This window comes from Gymnoscopelus microlampas, assembly GCF_963454915.1.
Source record: "Gymnoscopelus microlampas genome assembly, chromosome: 9".
Taxonomy (NCBI): Eukaryota; Metazoa; Chordata; class Actinopteri; order Myctophiformes; family Myctophidae; genus Gymnoscopelus; species Gymnoscopelus microlampas.
Window position 1 is genome coordinate 33482805 of NC_139946.1, and position 15260 is coordinate 33498064.

The window sequence follows — 15260 nt, forward strand, 5'->3', positions numbered from 1 at the left end:
AACCCTCTCACTCAGCTTCTACCAATATCCCACACACAGTCCCGTCCTTCTAAAGGAGGTTCCACCTGGCTGTCACACGTGCCCTCACTGCATTGAGACATCAACCTTTAAATCCTCCTTTTGTAAGCAGAGATGGAATACATAGAGCGAATCCATTTCCTAAACACTTGACATATATTAAAACCATAGCTACGTTACAACGGAGTGTTTGAAAAACGTTTAAACCTATGCAAATTAATCAAACATCCATGTAAAAATGATAAACTAATCTTTTACAAATGTATTAAGTAACCAAAAAGGTGAGTCAGTTGAAATATTACATTTTTGTGCCAGAGACCCCCATACAAGATTTGTGTTGTTAAAATGTTTCAAAACATATATTTTAAAAAATCTGTATTTGTTCAAGATCTTTTAGAAAATAGCAGATATGGCTCACAGCGAATCGCGATGCATTGTTAGCTTGTAGATCGACTATTTTCAAATAGTTGTTAACCTGATTTTGATGCAATTTCACCACAACCAAAAACGTATTTCCGGGTAGATAAAGCAGGCAGTGTCGCATTGTAGCAGTATTATTCATTAACCTTATTTCTGGAAGAACAGGACACGTATTGACTATTATAAATATATTATTGTGATATAAATATCCACAGTTTAATAAACTAGACATAGCTAATGTTCTGGACACTTTATTTTACAGTACATTGTGAAAACGTCCATAGACATTCTACCTGGACATACCTGTTTGTTTACAAACATTCAAGCATTCTGATCTGGTATACAAACACATTTTGCTGGGGACTCCCTGGAGCCCCTTCGAGGAGCCCTGGGGGTCCCCAGACCCCACGTTGAAAACCACTTCTAGGAGTTGTCCTACTGACTTAAAGGACATCATTAATTGTATTCATCTCATTTAAAAATAAAAAAATGACCCGTCTTTGAATAATTTCAACTACATTTATTATCCCACAAGAGGTCACTGTTGTAATTTCAAGTTGTGATGGCCCCTTGGTCCTTCAGACCAATGGCCTGTTCTTTTTCTATGGTTTCCGGCTCATCTGGGGAGAGCCTCATTATTGTAGCGTGGCTCCAGACCATAACATGCTTCAGTATGATAATCAGGCTATCATTATTGGGGAATCCTGGACACCTGGGTGGGGGATTACTCACCTTCTACTGTATTATATTGGAGCCTGAGCCTTCATTCTGTCTCTCCTCCTTGGTTGGTTTGGTTGTTTGGGCCTTGCTTTGGTTGATTTGGGTTTTTGTTTTCTCACACATTCATACACTTACATACACCACTGATTTACTGATTGCATATTTTGTTACGTTCATGTAGGCCTACTTAATAAAATGTGAGAATTAAGTTACCTATTTTTCTTATTCTAAAATTTCTTATTCTTGTTTCTAAGAGTCATGTGTGGTCTCCAATTTGTCCGCCTTTGAGCCAGGTCGTGACAACCCGTCACAAAGTAAATGTGCACATCTTTGAGTGAAGGATCTATTGCAGGATCTATTGTATCCCGAGCACTGCTCCTAATAGTAAGGATGATTGATTGATTGATTGATTGATTGATTGATTGATTGATTGATTGATTGATTGATTGATTGATTGATTGATTGATTGATTGATGTTTGTATTGACAAAACATGCATATATATGACCATATTTGTATATAAATCAGTTTAACAAAAAAATAATGTATACGCAGATTGAGATAACTAATAAGAGATAACTGCATGCTTTTCTTCACTCCTTAAACCATTTAAAAACAATGTAATAGACATGAACAGAGAGAGGCTACAAAACAAGTTAATTTTGTCAGATGGCATTATCCTTGATCTTTGACAGAAGTAGGCTACATAAAAACCGGCTCAATATTTGTCACTGAACCTTTTTATCTCTTAGGGAATTGCTGATATCTAGAGGGTTACTCTGACATCTAAAAAAAACATTAGGCTGTTGTAGCAATAATGTTTGACTCTGTACAATGGTGTAAACCAGTGTTTCCCAAACTTTTTAGCTCAATACCTAAAAGAGAAATCTTGTACCAGTTGTGCCTGTCTGTGTTCATTTTGTACCCATATATGGAGATCTCTGTATCTGTCTGTCTGCCTGTTTACGCCCATATATGGAGATTCCCAGTCATCAATATAGGCCCATAGATGGGTATGCCCATATATGGGCATATCGGTTAGATTTATGGTTCTGGACAACTGGATCTCCATTTATGCCTATATATGGGCATATCGATCGGATCGGTCACCTATCAAAAGGACTCGAAGCCGGGCACCGCACTCCCTCAAGTCCTGGTCGATGTGCGAGCCAAGTTTGAAGTCGGTCAGCGCGGGCGGATCTGTGGTTTTACAAAACTGGATCTCCATATATGCCTAGGCCTATATATGGGAGTATCAGTTGGATCGGTGGTCCTCGACAACCGCCTAACCGTCGGGCGGTTCTCGAGATGTGTGAACTACAGACGGGCGGACATATGTACAGTGATTTTGTGCATTTATTGTAAGATATTGCCTCCCTTTCGGATGTCGGAATGGACCAAGCTTTAGGCCAGGCAAAAGTCCTGCAACATGGTTGGAGATCTGATGAATGCAGGGCTGGGCTTTCTTTCTGTCCAAGTAGACTTGCTCTGGTGTTTAAAAGCTGCTGCGTGCCTCAGGGACTCTGTGATGCTGAGCTAGTTTACCATAGCCTCCTCTGGCTGGGTTGCAGTCCTGTCGGTACTCATCTCTTACCTGTCCACCAGACCTGCCACGGCCATACTGCCGTCCCTCTTTAAATCCGGCATCCCAGTCTGTACGACCCTGTTCATATTGGTTACCCTTAAAATGCTGGTCTCTGTATTGACTTATATCAACATGTTCTCAACCTTATGTAGAATAAATTCCACGATGCATCAAACTATGAAATCCTTGACTACTCTTCTGTAAAATAGAAAATAGTTCCTAAATTTTACTTTTCACAACAACACATCCAAGGAAATACAGGGTCGAGTGTAAAAATAGTTAGATAAGTCTTATTGGCCAGAACCAATGTTGTAACCAATGTTGTCATCAGATGTAGCTTGAGGCGTACGTCTGTGCCCAAATATGGAGATGTCTGAAATCATATTGATGATGTCATCCTAGGCATCAGCCTTCCAAATACTTGCCCAATGTGCCCAAATATGGAGATGTCTGATGTCAGATGTCATAGTACTGATGTCACAGATGACTGGAATCATAGACTGGCCTCGAAGAACTCTTATAATAAGTCTTATAACTCTCAAAGGTACTGGTCACGAATGACGTCTGTCACCCCCGACTTGTGGGTCTGCATTAGTATAGCCAATTGATTAATTTAACCATGATGTCTCAGGTGTGTAAAAACTGTGGATCTTCTGACATCGAATCGGATGAGGCGAATGGGAATACTGTGTGTACCAGCTGTGGTTCTGTTCTGGAGAACAACATAATTGTGTCAACAGTCCAATTTGTTGAAGGCACTGGTGGGATCGCTGCTGCCGTGGGACGGTTTGTCTCTGCAGACGATCCAGAGAAGACTCCAGCTCTAGGAACTGGTTACTACAACAGCATCGGCAAAGACTCGCGAACCCAGACATTACAGAATGGGAGGCGTCAGATATTACAGCTCGGCAGTCAGCTCCAGTTCAATCAGTGCCGTCTGGATATGGCCTTTAACTACTTCAAAATGGTCGTCAGTAAACATCTGACCAGGGGACGAAGGATAACACACATCATCGCTGCCTGTCTATATTTGGTCTGCAGGACTGAAGGAACTCCCCACATGCTTCTTGATCTCAGTGACATTCTACAGGTCAATGTTTACATTCTGGGAAGGACCTTCAACCTAGTGGCCAGAGAGCTGTGTATCAACACCCCTGCTATAGATCCTTGCCTCTATGTTCCTCGTTTTGCTCACATGTTGGGGTTTGGGGAGAAAACCTTCCTGGTTTCCATGACAGCACTGAGACTCCTGCAAAGAATGAAAAGAGACTGGATGCACACAGGAAGACGACCATCCGGCCTCTGTGGAGCAGCTCTTCTGGTAGCTGCCAGGATGCATGAGTTTCGTCGTACGGTAAAGGATGTAATTGGAGTGGTGAAGGTCTGCCATGCAACACTCAGGAAGAGGCTGACAGAGTTTGAGGACACACCCACCAGTCAGCTTACCATCGGAGAGTTCATGCACGTCGATCTGGAACTGGAACAGGAATGTGACCCGCCCTCATTTATAGCCAGTCAACAGAAAACCAAGATCCTCCAGCTGGAACAGGAATTGGTCAAGCATCTGGATCAAGTCCAAGAGGAGTTCACCACATATAAAGAGGAGATAGAAACAGAACTAGAAAACAGCCAACCCAAACTCAGAGGGATTTACGCTACTTTTGCCAAGGAAATAGACACCGGGGATGAAGAGAACCTCTCCATGGCCTCTAACCACTTGGAGCAGCAGGAGGGCGAGGAGGAGGAACTACATGCTGCCACCAATCACCTGACCCAGGACTTCCTGTGTCACATCCTCCAGGATCAAGAGGACGGACAGAATGATGGACAAGAGGATGGAGAACAGGAGACCGTCTCTCCTCCCCCTCCACTGGCCTCCATACAGGGACATGTTCCTCTACAGCTCCCAATACAACTCCCAGTACAACCACTGACTGAAGACACTGAGACCGATGATGACAGATCAGAGAATGGAGAGCTGGACCTGGATGGAATTGATGACCAGGACATTGACAAGTACATTCTGAATGACAAAGAGATTGAGAATAAAACAGCTCTTTGGATGAAACAGAATGAAGATTATCTGAGAGAACAGAGAGAAAAAGAACATAAGATCAGTAAAGAGAAGGAGCAGGGGACATATAAAGAGAAGAAGAAGAGTGTTTCTCGTAGAGCTCAGTTGACTGAGAACAGCACAGCAGGTGAAGCCATACAGAAGATGTTGGAACACAAGAATATCTCCAGTAAAATCAACTATGATGTTATCAGAGACCTGGGCATGAAGACTTCCTCTCCCCCTCCATCCTCTTCCCCCAGAGCACGAGGCATGTGTGAAGGTGTAAGTCAGAGAAGGCCCTCGCACCAGCAGATGAACCTGAATGACACAAACGTTCTGGGACTGGCAGCTTCCACTGGAAAGATGGGAAAGAGATTCCACCCTCTCATCCCAACGATGCTACCATATGTGAGGAACCGAGCTGATAGACCAGAGAGACACAAGAGGTTTTGTTGAAAATTGTTAAAGTGTGTTATTCTCTATTTACCAAACAGAAGAGTATCACAAATACTTAACAATATTTCTGGGCCCTTAACAAAAAAGGCCAATATAACAGAACAACTAAGCTCAACCACAACAGGAGAGAACTGAACAGAACAAAATGATACGTATAGCTTGCGAGCTAGTTCAGGCAGAGAGACCTCTCCACTCGAGAGGTTTACTCGCACGTGCAGCACCATGTGGGTGATGTATATTGTATGTGACGTGTCAAGCAGCTGACCAAATTGGCGGTCCTCTTAAGCTCACCTGATTCATTGTCCTCCTGCTTTCAGTGCTGCGACTGGATGTTTGTTGTATGCGCTTTGTTTGCTCCCACCACCACCAGTAGGCTCTGCTTTCCCTAAGGGTTCTGTTTTACCCATGAGGGGGTTGGTTTGTTATAGATGTATATCTCCCTGCTCTTAAATGTTTGTCTTCTAATGTGCTGAGCAGGGTGTAATGTATAGCATAGCTTGAAGTGGAGATAGACTGAGATTAAATTGATAAAAGCTACAATAACGATAAAACATGTCTTATTATTTATTAATTATAGTACAACAAAAAAATCTGCTAATAAACCTCTGCCCCTCCCCATGACACAGGAGGAACACGAGTCCCTATTCTGGGAATGTCATAATATGCAAGTTCAGCCTCAAACCACATGCAAGTGCAACCAAATCAGAAATCCTTGTCTTATCAGGTGGGGAGAAGTTTAACTGGTAAAGCACCATAGCTCTCAAGTAGGGGGAAATCATTTTTATTGATTGGTTTTGAATAGCCTAACAAGTTGCAAGTTGACACAGCCAACTATTAAAATTAAATTAAGCAAATCGTTTATATACTTTATGCAGTTATCATCTTAGTAACCTACTTTACATCCACATGATACAGGAGGAATATGGTGGCAGTCCAATTTAACCAACAACACTACAGCAGATGAACCAGAGTCCCTATTCTGGGCATGTCATAATATGCAAACCTTTTGCGTGTGACTCAAATAAAACTGAATCAATGGAATGCAAATTTAGCTTAAATGAAAATGACAACTTCATTTTAACTATGTGTTTGCACTCTAATCAGTCAACTCTACTGTTATTTAAAAGCAAAATCTGTGTCCAGTTATTTCTTTATGTAGGCTATGTATTTTGAGTGTTGTGCTAAGAAATAAACCTAAACGAACAGTGTCAAAAGGTTTGGGAACCATTGAAATGCATGGCACTAAGATCTTGTCTCTATGATAAAAAACGAAAGTGAGTCATTAAGAGAATGAGATAATGTGAAGCTTAGGGTATTGTTGTGATATATGATCTTGTTTATTGCAGGTTTTGTATATGCAGGAGAGTAGCTAGACAGGGGTGAAGCACTCTTGAGGGTCCCCCCTGATAAAATATTTTTTAAATGCACTAGCCTACTGTAAAATCTGATATCCTGCCATCAGCACACACTGACACTTATTGAGCTTGTTCTGAAGGACACAACAAAAAGAAAACAGACTACATGTATCGATTAACGAATGCTTCAGCACCACCGCCGCTGGACAGCAACAGGCTATGCGTGTATGTAGGCTAATGTAAGCCATGCAGAATTCAGCTGAATGACAAGCTACAAAGGAGTTGTAATTTTAACACTCTCTTGTTAAGCAGCAGTTGCAGTTGAGCACAGCTTAGGCCTACACTCATTGCTCACCAAATACAAAGTTGTCTTTAAACTCAAAACATTTAAAAGATAAAGACATGGCAGTCTAACGTTACCATGATCCTCTGGCTTCATGGTTGTTTATTTACAGTGGCATTTTGATACCGTCTTCTGTCCCTGCTCCCCCTGTGTGATCAGGTTTACTTTCCCACATAGTGCAGTGATGATTGCTTTATTTGTCCCCATTAGAAAAGTTGTCATATACTGAATTAAATAACAAAACATTTAATTTAATTTACTTGACTGCCTGACATTACAGGTATGTCTCCCTGTTATATATGAATGCTAATTGCTTTCTTTTAAAAAATAACAATAACAGTAATAATAATAAAATGAACTCTCTTTCAATAATTTCAACTACATTTATTGACCCGCCACAAGAGGCCACTGTTGTAATTTCCCGTCCACAGAATAAATGCACGTCTTTGTGTGAAGCATCTATTGTAGTATTACTGTGCCCCAGCACAACGTTCCTGAATACTCTCAAAACACCAATAAACGCAAAAGGTGAAATAACAAAATAACTTTATAAACAATAATACATTTTAAGCAATCCAGACCAAAATGAATGGACCTTCGGCTATTGTTGCAAGTAGGCCTACACAGTGGTCAGCCACAAAATGGCTTGGTCAATGCATAGGGCCTATACTTTGTGGTTATATCCCAGATCAAGGGACAAAACTGAAAACACAAATGTCCTCAATACAAGATTATGTCATTTAGGTACTTCATACTGCATACAGTACATCCAGGACAAGATCTAGTTCAATTGATTAGCACACTGAATATAAAAAAGGAAACATACATATAAAAAAATATTGTGTCAAGAAAATGAAGAAGCCAATGGGCTTATTTGGAATCCTTTCCTTAATGGAAGAGATTGTTAAATAACATGCATTAAAAGTTCATTAAGAACAATACAAAATAATCCAAGCTTACAGTACAAGGGGACCAGTAAAAGGCTCTGTTCAGTGTTACACAAAAGCTTGTCCCAGGTTTCATTACACACTTCACAATATTAGCTGGTTTCTAATGACAGTGTATATAAGACTCCAAAACCACACTTTTGAGGTATGTTACCCTGATGACATCAAAATAACTTTCATAGTAGCTCGCCATTCAAAAGGTTGTATTTTTAAGAATGTTGTTACTATTCAGTGCTTAAGAAATTATAATTTTATCATAGTGAAAATTAAATAAATGTACAAAATACAATTTGCATTCACATCTCAAAAACAGGAAATGGCATATCATTCATTTGTATAAAATTCTAAAGCCACACATTTCCACTCTCAAGCACACGTGCACGCATACACACAACCAGGGACGTGCACAGATAGACTCCAGGCAAAGGGCAGGTGGTGCACCTGCCCTTTGCCCTCTTGACCAGAAGTGCCCTTTTCTTTTTTTCCCTTAATTTTACAGTATGTAGCCCATGGTGACACCGATCAATTCTGGATTAAAAGCTTCTAATATATTAACAATTCCCCAAAATGTGCATTGCAATTTTCTTCGCCGCGCAAGGTGCCCTTTTTTTTTTTACTTGAGCACCTGCCCCTCAAAATGTCTGTGCACGCCACTGGCACACACAGTAATTTACTCATACTCACAATTTGTTTCATTGTCAACACTGTAATTAAGTGTACCTACACTCAATGTTTCGTTCTTGAGAAACTATTTCCAACTTAAAATACTCAGCTTCTATGTATGAAAATTCTTAGTTGTAAATTCTCTCAGCTCCCAAGGGACTCACAGGTGTTTGTAGTTGTTTAAGAGTGGCAAGCAGACTTTAGAAGCTGAGGACTCAAACTCTCAAACAAATCATGTTTTCCACAGTTGTCATATATTCTGAATCTTGAATATACTGTGTAAAATGACACGATTTAAAAATAAAAGTAAGAAACTATGGGTCCCCAGAGTAATCAAGTAATCAATTAGATATTAATTAAAAGTCTTTAGCAGCATTTCTGTGTCTTGGTCGTGCCTTTCAGTACAATATGAGGCAATCCAATGGCCCACTTGTCACAAGGCCAGTACTGTAGTCCAGGGAGTGAATAGGGGATCTCAGAGTTGGCATCCAGGTAGGCTATCAAGGTACTGCCGTAAGCCACAGCCATCACGATGAAAATGTGCCTGTTGGGTACATAGATGAAGAAGGCATGAATGCCTTAAGAAAGGCTTATTATTTTTGGCATAGATGTAGAGCTAAACCAAACTAACCCAGGCTGGACTTACCAGAAACCATGCAAGTAGCAAAAGTTTAGTCTCTGCCAAAAGCTGCAGGCAAAACGGTCACTAATCCAGCAGGAGATGGCCAGCACCCACAGACCCACTGACAGCTTGGCCAGCTGAACAGCCTTCTGGTCAGTACAGCTGAAGGACAGACAGATAAACGGAGACAAAGGGGTGAGAAGAGGAGGTTATTATGAACACAGACACAAATATTAAAATGAGTTCTGGTGATACTATAGCTGTCCATACCGTCTCATCTCAATGCATAGTGAGTACAGCAAGTGGAGGCCAAAGCAATTTAGAACGTAAGCATTGGCCGTAGGTTTGACAAACGACGACACTGTGGTGACAACTGTAATCCAGAGGACCAGTCTCGAGAAGGTAGCCCTGTGGTTGAACAGACAGAGAAAGAGGGAGAGATGAATGCATGGATATAATGGTGCAAAAGGATATGGAGAACAAACTGAACTTCAATAAGGCTCTCATTGTTGAAAAAGGAAAAAAAGTTATTGAACCAAGGCTATTATTTAATTTAGAGGAATTACTCTCATATTCGCATCAAACTTTCATCCATCTTTTCCTACTTGATGGTTAAATATTTACACAGGGTTTAGTGTGCAATCCTTTCCTCAAACTATAAGGAGCTCCTCTCTGTCACTGGCAGGTGGACAGCAGCACTTACTATATAATGTCTCTGAGACAATAACTTCAGCCTTGGTTGTCAGGCAGGTACCCAGGTCTGCACAGCTTAGGTTTGGTGTGGCTTGTAAAAAGATCCTAACACTGTCTTTTGCTTTATTAAAGGATTATTGGTGTGTGTGTGTGTGTGTGTGTGTGTGTGTGTGTGTGTGTGTGTGTGTGTGTGTGTGTGTGTGTGTGTGTGTGTGTGCGTGCGTGCGTGCGTGCGTGCGTGCGTGCGTGCGTGCGTGCGTGCGTGCGTGCGTGCGTGCGTGCGTGCGTGCGTGCGTGCGTGCGTGCGTGCGTGCGTGGGGGGGGGGGGGGGGGGTTATTTTAACATGGTTACTTCACCTGTCCTTGACAAAAGAAGGGAAGAGCCTACGGGGGAACCACAGGGCATATCCTACAGCCAGCACCCACAAAATGGACAGCTCATCCAGCATCTGGCCCATAAAACTCAATGTCATGTGGAAGTAGGCCGAGAAGAGCCCTAAAGGTGGAAGTAAGATTGCCCATTAATTGAAGTATTATAATGATGATATATCATGGAGGCTATCAAACTTTAGAGAATGGTTAAAATAAGTTAGACACATAACAGAGAGAGCAAGAGAGAAATGGGGGACTGACCTACAAATATCATCATGACCCAGACCAGATGGATTGCCAGGTTCCTCTCCTTGGCATACGGATGCAGCAGGTAGAGCATGATAGGAGACACGATGAAGAAAAACAAGCTGCTCATCTAAACAGAGACAAAAAATAATTCATTGAGTCAGTCAATCAATCAATCAATCAATCAATCAATCAATCAATCAATCAGTCAGTCAGCTTTTAATGTACTGTACTGTATAACATATGTCATAAATGTGTTGTGTGTATTAATTGTTTTCTTAGAAAGTTAAGTGTCTCTTCAAGCAAGTACCTTCAAGTAGGCCTACATGACTCTAAAAAGTATCATATCAACATATTACTTGTCAAAGAAATGAATGTTTACTCGTAAGGATGCAAACACAGTAGAGTGAAAGCAGGCTTACTGTGTTAAAGTACTCCACTACATGTTCAGAGTGCCTGTAGTTATCTTCACACCAGTCCACCTCTGAACTTTCGTAAGAGAACACGCCGGTCATCCTTTCACTTGAGTAGAACCCTAGAAGAGAGACAGGTAGATAGCGAGACAGAAAAGAGAGAGAGAGAGAAAGAGAGAGTGTAAATATGGGCTCGGTGCCCTATCTTAAATCACTCAAGACATTTGTTTATTTATTTAAGGTGTAAGTTGAGATAAGTTCTCTAGTTTTTTAAGATGAAATCTAACATATGGATTCAATTGTTTTTTTCAGAAATAGGATCACAATGGGCCTTTAATACCACAATCCAGATGGCCTTTGCTGCATGTCACTCCCCATTTCCTGTCAGCCTACTATCCTATTAATAAAGGCAGAAAAGCCTAAAAAGAAATAGGACCACAATGGACTTTTTTGTGTTATCCTTTTAGCCTAAATGTCTGACTGTACCTCGTGCTGATTACATTTCAGACTAATAAATTATTCAATCAATCAATCAAAGAGAGAGAGAGAGTGAGAGAGTTTAATATCATTATCACCGTATTTCTGCTAGAAATCCCTAACTAGAGGAACTCCACCTTGTAATAACATAAATAAGGCTACAGTCCTTCCTGCAACTGGCACGGGTTCGAGTACGACCTGAGGCTATTTCTTATCCCTAACTACACAAGTGATTGAATGTGTGGATGAAGAGCTTTTTAGATGAACTGACTTCTGTTAATTTAGACACAGACCACAGGCGCACACACCGACACACATACGGCATGGTGAATTTCATAAATGTACAGAGTATAACAACGTGAGGTGCACAATATAACCAACGGTTCATTCTCTTCCTAGCTGAGGAGATAAGCAAATCCAGGAGGGTCTTATCAAGGCCCACGTTTAAACACCAGTGTAACTACCAATGGAACCATAGTTCTTATTCCTCCACAGATGAAATGGTGAAATCAGTTTCCAATCCTTGTGAGTTGTATTTACACTGGAGTGTAAATATGGGTTCTCTAGTTATTTTAAGCGGAAATCTAACAGGATTCAATTGTTTTTCTTTAGAAATTCTTATTGCAGTGACACACATGGCAATTCAGCTGATCATCTGTTTAGTTAATGGTTTCACAACCACAGAGCCTTCTATGCTCTATTGTGTAGCCTATAGTCTGAGGGCTACAGACTAGAGCACACAACACTGCATGTTCCAGAGAATTGGTGATGTAAATTGTCTGTGTATATAGGCTTCTTCCTCGAAAATAGTTGTATGGTGAACCATAATGTATTATTGTTCATCATTTTTAAGTGACACAAGGGCATGGTGAAATTTGTTTGTGTGACATGTTAAAACTTTACACATAAATTCATCAGATTCACAGAAATGCAACATGTTACTTTGAAGAAACTAAAACAACAAACAAAACTAAACACAATGGCTGTAATGCTCAGTGGCGGAGCGTCCGGGGAGGCAAGGGAGGCGGCCGCCTCCCGGCCCGCGACCCTGGAGGGCCCGGCCGCCGGGCCCTCCAGGGTCGCGGCCCCGACCCGGTCGCCGCGACCGGGCCGGGGCCGCGACCTCTCCGCGGCGCCTCTCCGCCTCTCATTTAATTAAAGCAACAACATAACCCTAACCTAACCCTATCCTAACCCTAAAACCGAAATAAAGTGACAAAAAGCCCCCCAAAAGGTGACCCGACCCGACCCAAACCCGCAAAACCCGTGCACCCACGTGCACCCACGCACCCGTGCACCCGTGCACGCGCGCTGCGCGCGCGTGCGTGGTGGCACGGGGGGGGGGCCTGATCACTGTGCTCTGCCTCCCGGCCCGGCTTTCAGTTGTTCCGCCACTGGTAATGCTGTATTATCAGTGGTTCTCAATCTCAACCTTTTCAGGACGTGACCCCAAAAAAATCATAATTTGAACTTTATTGTATAGTTTGTTGATTACTTTTGATGAACTAATGGTCTTTTTCTTTGTATAGTTTTTGGGGTAATAAAAAGGTATTACAATTCCTTAAATTGTCACCTCAATGTCATCTGGTGGACCCCCCTAAAACCCCCCTCTGGGGGTCCCGACCCACAGGTTGAGAACCACTATATTATATGAAGATCAGAGATAGAAGGGCTGAGCTTACCTCCCATGCTGCTGCTGCTGCTTCTGCTGTACTGTGTAGGATGCCTACTGCTGCTGTCCCAATGAGTGTAGGCCTACTGCTCCCTCCAGCTCCAGGAGGAGACACACAACAGGTGGATTTTATGGGAGGAGGAGCGAAGAAATGTCCCCGATCCTGCTGCGCGGGTTCAACATGCAGCTGCTGTGACATCACGCCCCGTTGTGACAAGTACTAATGAATCATATCAGATGAATATAATGCATTCCTGTCAAACAGGCATTCAATCAGGGCGGAGATTGATTTAATACCACTGACTGAAGTAGCCGCCCTAGTGCATGGATGGATGGACGGTCAGAGGTATTTAACGCGCTAGTATGCAGAGTGAATGTAAAAAAAAAAAAAAAAAGCATATATGGCACGCAATGAATAGGCCTATTAAACGTATACGGTTATGATTTATTCTATCCCCCCCCCCCCCCCCCCTTTCAAAATGCAGTATCCTCATCAAGGCGACCAGTGAAAGGATAGGAGGGAACCTCTATATCTCCCATCATGCCTCCCTCTGTACGCGTAGGCTACCGCTCCGGTCCCACGCGTTTCGAAAGAGGTATCGACCAAACCTATCTATACATTAATCCCTCTGTGCCTCTTTTTCGGTACCATGGGCGCATCAGGGAGGCATTGCCTCTGACTGATGGCGTTGGGAACCAATCGTACTGAGCCCACGTGTTTCCCTAGCCCTGGTCCAGAGCGTTAGTCAGTTCTCTCTATTAACGCCCTGCAAGCCGCGCTGCTCTGCTCATTGACCGAAAATTCCACTGCCGTGCGAGGTTTCCGTCTTTAGTAAAAAATAAACAAAACTATTTTGCTACTCACCAAAAAAAAGGCTTCTTTGTGTTGTTGAAAGTCTATTCTCCAGGGTGGGAAGCCTCTCAGGACCCCACCTTCTCTGTATAATACACTTTTTGGGCAGAAAATAAAATATGTTATTTAGTCCACTGCGCCCTCTACAGATCTGGTCAACGGTAATTTATATTGACCAGATTTGTAGAGGGCGCAGTGGAGTAAATACAATTATTTCCATTTGGCAGACATATTTTATTTTCTGCCCAAAAAGTGTATTATACAGAGAAGGTGGGGTGCTGAGAGGCTTCCCGCCCTGGCAAATAGACTTTCAACAACTCAAAACAGCCTTTTTTTTGGTGAGTAGAAAATTTGTTTTGTTTATTGTTTACTAAAAACGGAGACCTCGCACGGAAGTGGAAATTTCGGTCTATGAGCAGAGCAGCGCGACTGGCAGAGCGTTAGAGAGAGAGAGAGAGAACTCACTAACGCTCTGGACCAGGGCTAGTGTTTCTCATTCTGCGCTATTATTCATGTGTTCTAGAAAGTAACCCCGTGTAAATTTCACGAGCCTACTCGTTGAAACTGGAAGCCCATGTATGTCTAGATGTTCAGTAGCCCACTGTAGGCTATACATGTACTTTGTAACTATTCAGTATATTTTAGACTTTATGGATTATTAGTGTTATTTAAGCTAGTTAAGGGTGTGATTTGTCAGTGGAACAGAATAGCTTATTAATTGTGAGGGGAAAAAAAGCAATTTCAAATAATAGCCTAGATAAATAATCATAATAACAATAGCTAATAAAATGTGCCTAAAATAAAACGAATTAGCCAAAACTCAATCACTTTATTACTTGTAGTTTCACACATAAGCGTTTCAATAGGCCTTGTAGGCCTGTATTACTGTATAGGCCATATAGGCATATATGACAGTCCATGAAAAAATAGTGTCAATATTGACAAGAAATGGGCTCTACTTATTCAGTTGGTTATTTCAATGAGCAAACTTTTGCAGGCGTTGTAGGCTAAATTGTTGAAACTTGACAGTTTTGTTTTGGTCTCCGAACCCGTTTTGTTAATTTTCTCTCTCAGCAGCACTGCAGTGAAACTGTCAACAACTCCTCTGGCACAAAAGGCCTGCAGAAGAAGCGCAAGACAATCAGAGGGATGCCAACAATGGTAAATGCATGCAAATGCAAAAAGTACTGACATTTTTTACTGAAGTAAAAGTATCAATACTGCAATGTAGAAATACTCTGTTTTTTGTTGTTGTAAAGGCAAGGCATTGTGAGCTTGTAGATCTGCTATTTTCAAATGGCCGAAATGTATATAGGGCTGAAGTGGGTAATGTATGTTTTGTAATAATAA

At 41.8% G+C, this 15260-nt stretch overlaps 2 protein-coding genes across 2 annotated transcripts; one reads left to right on the top strand and one right to left on the bottom strand.

Annotated features, from left to right (window-relative positions):
• Positions 1 to 3361: 3361 nt before the first annotated feature.
• On the top strand, positions 3362 to 5254 carry LOC311051515 (transcription factor IIIB 90 kDa subunit-like; the record flags this gene model as incomplete). The annotated part of the gene is made up of 1 exon (XM_084066094.1): positions 3362 to 5254. One exon carries the CDS (start codon positions 3362 to 3364, stop codon positions 5252 to 5254), a length of 1893 nt encoding a protein of 630 aa, XP_083922220.1.
• A 2229-nt stretch (positions 5255 to 7483) lies between these two features.
• Positions 7484 to 13171, bottom strand: acer1 (alkaline ceramidase 1). Its single transcript, XM_084067170.1, has 7 exons — positions 13068 to 13171; positions 10918 to 11030; positions 10511 to 10625; positions 10235 to 10373; positions 9455 to 9592; positions 9209 to 9346; positions 7484 to 9106 (listed from the first exon to the last, which is right to left on the bottom strand). The coding sequence occupies exons 1-7, from the start codon at positions 13072 to 13074 to the stop codon at positions 8929 to 8931; spliced, it is 828 nt and encodes a 275-aa protein (XP_083923296.1). The 5' UTR covers positions 13075 to 13171; the 3' UTR covers positions 7484 to 8928.
• Positions 13172 to 15260: the final 2089 nt, after the last annotated feature.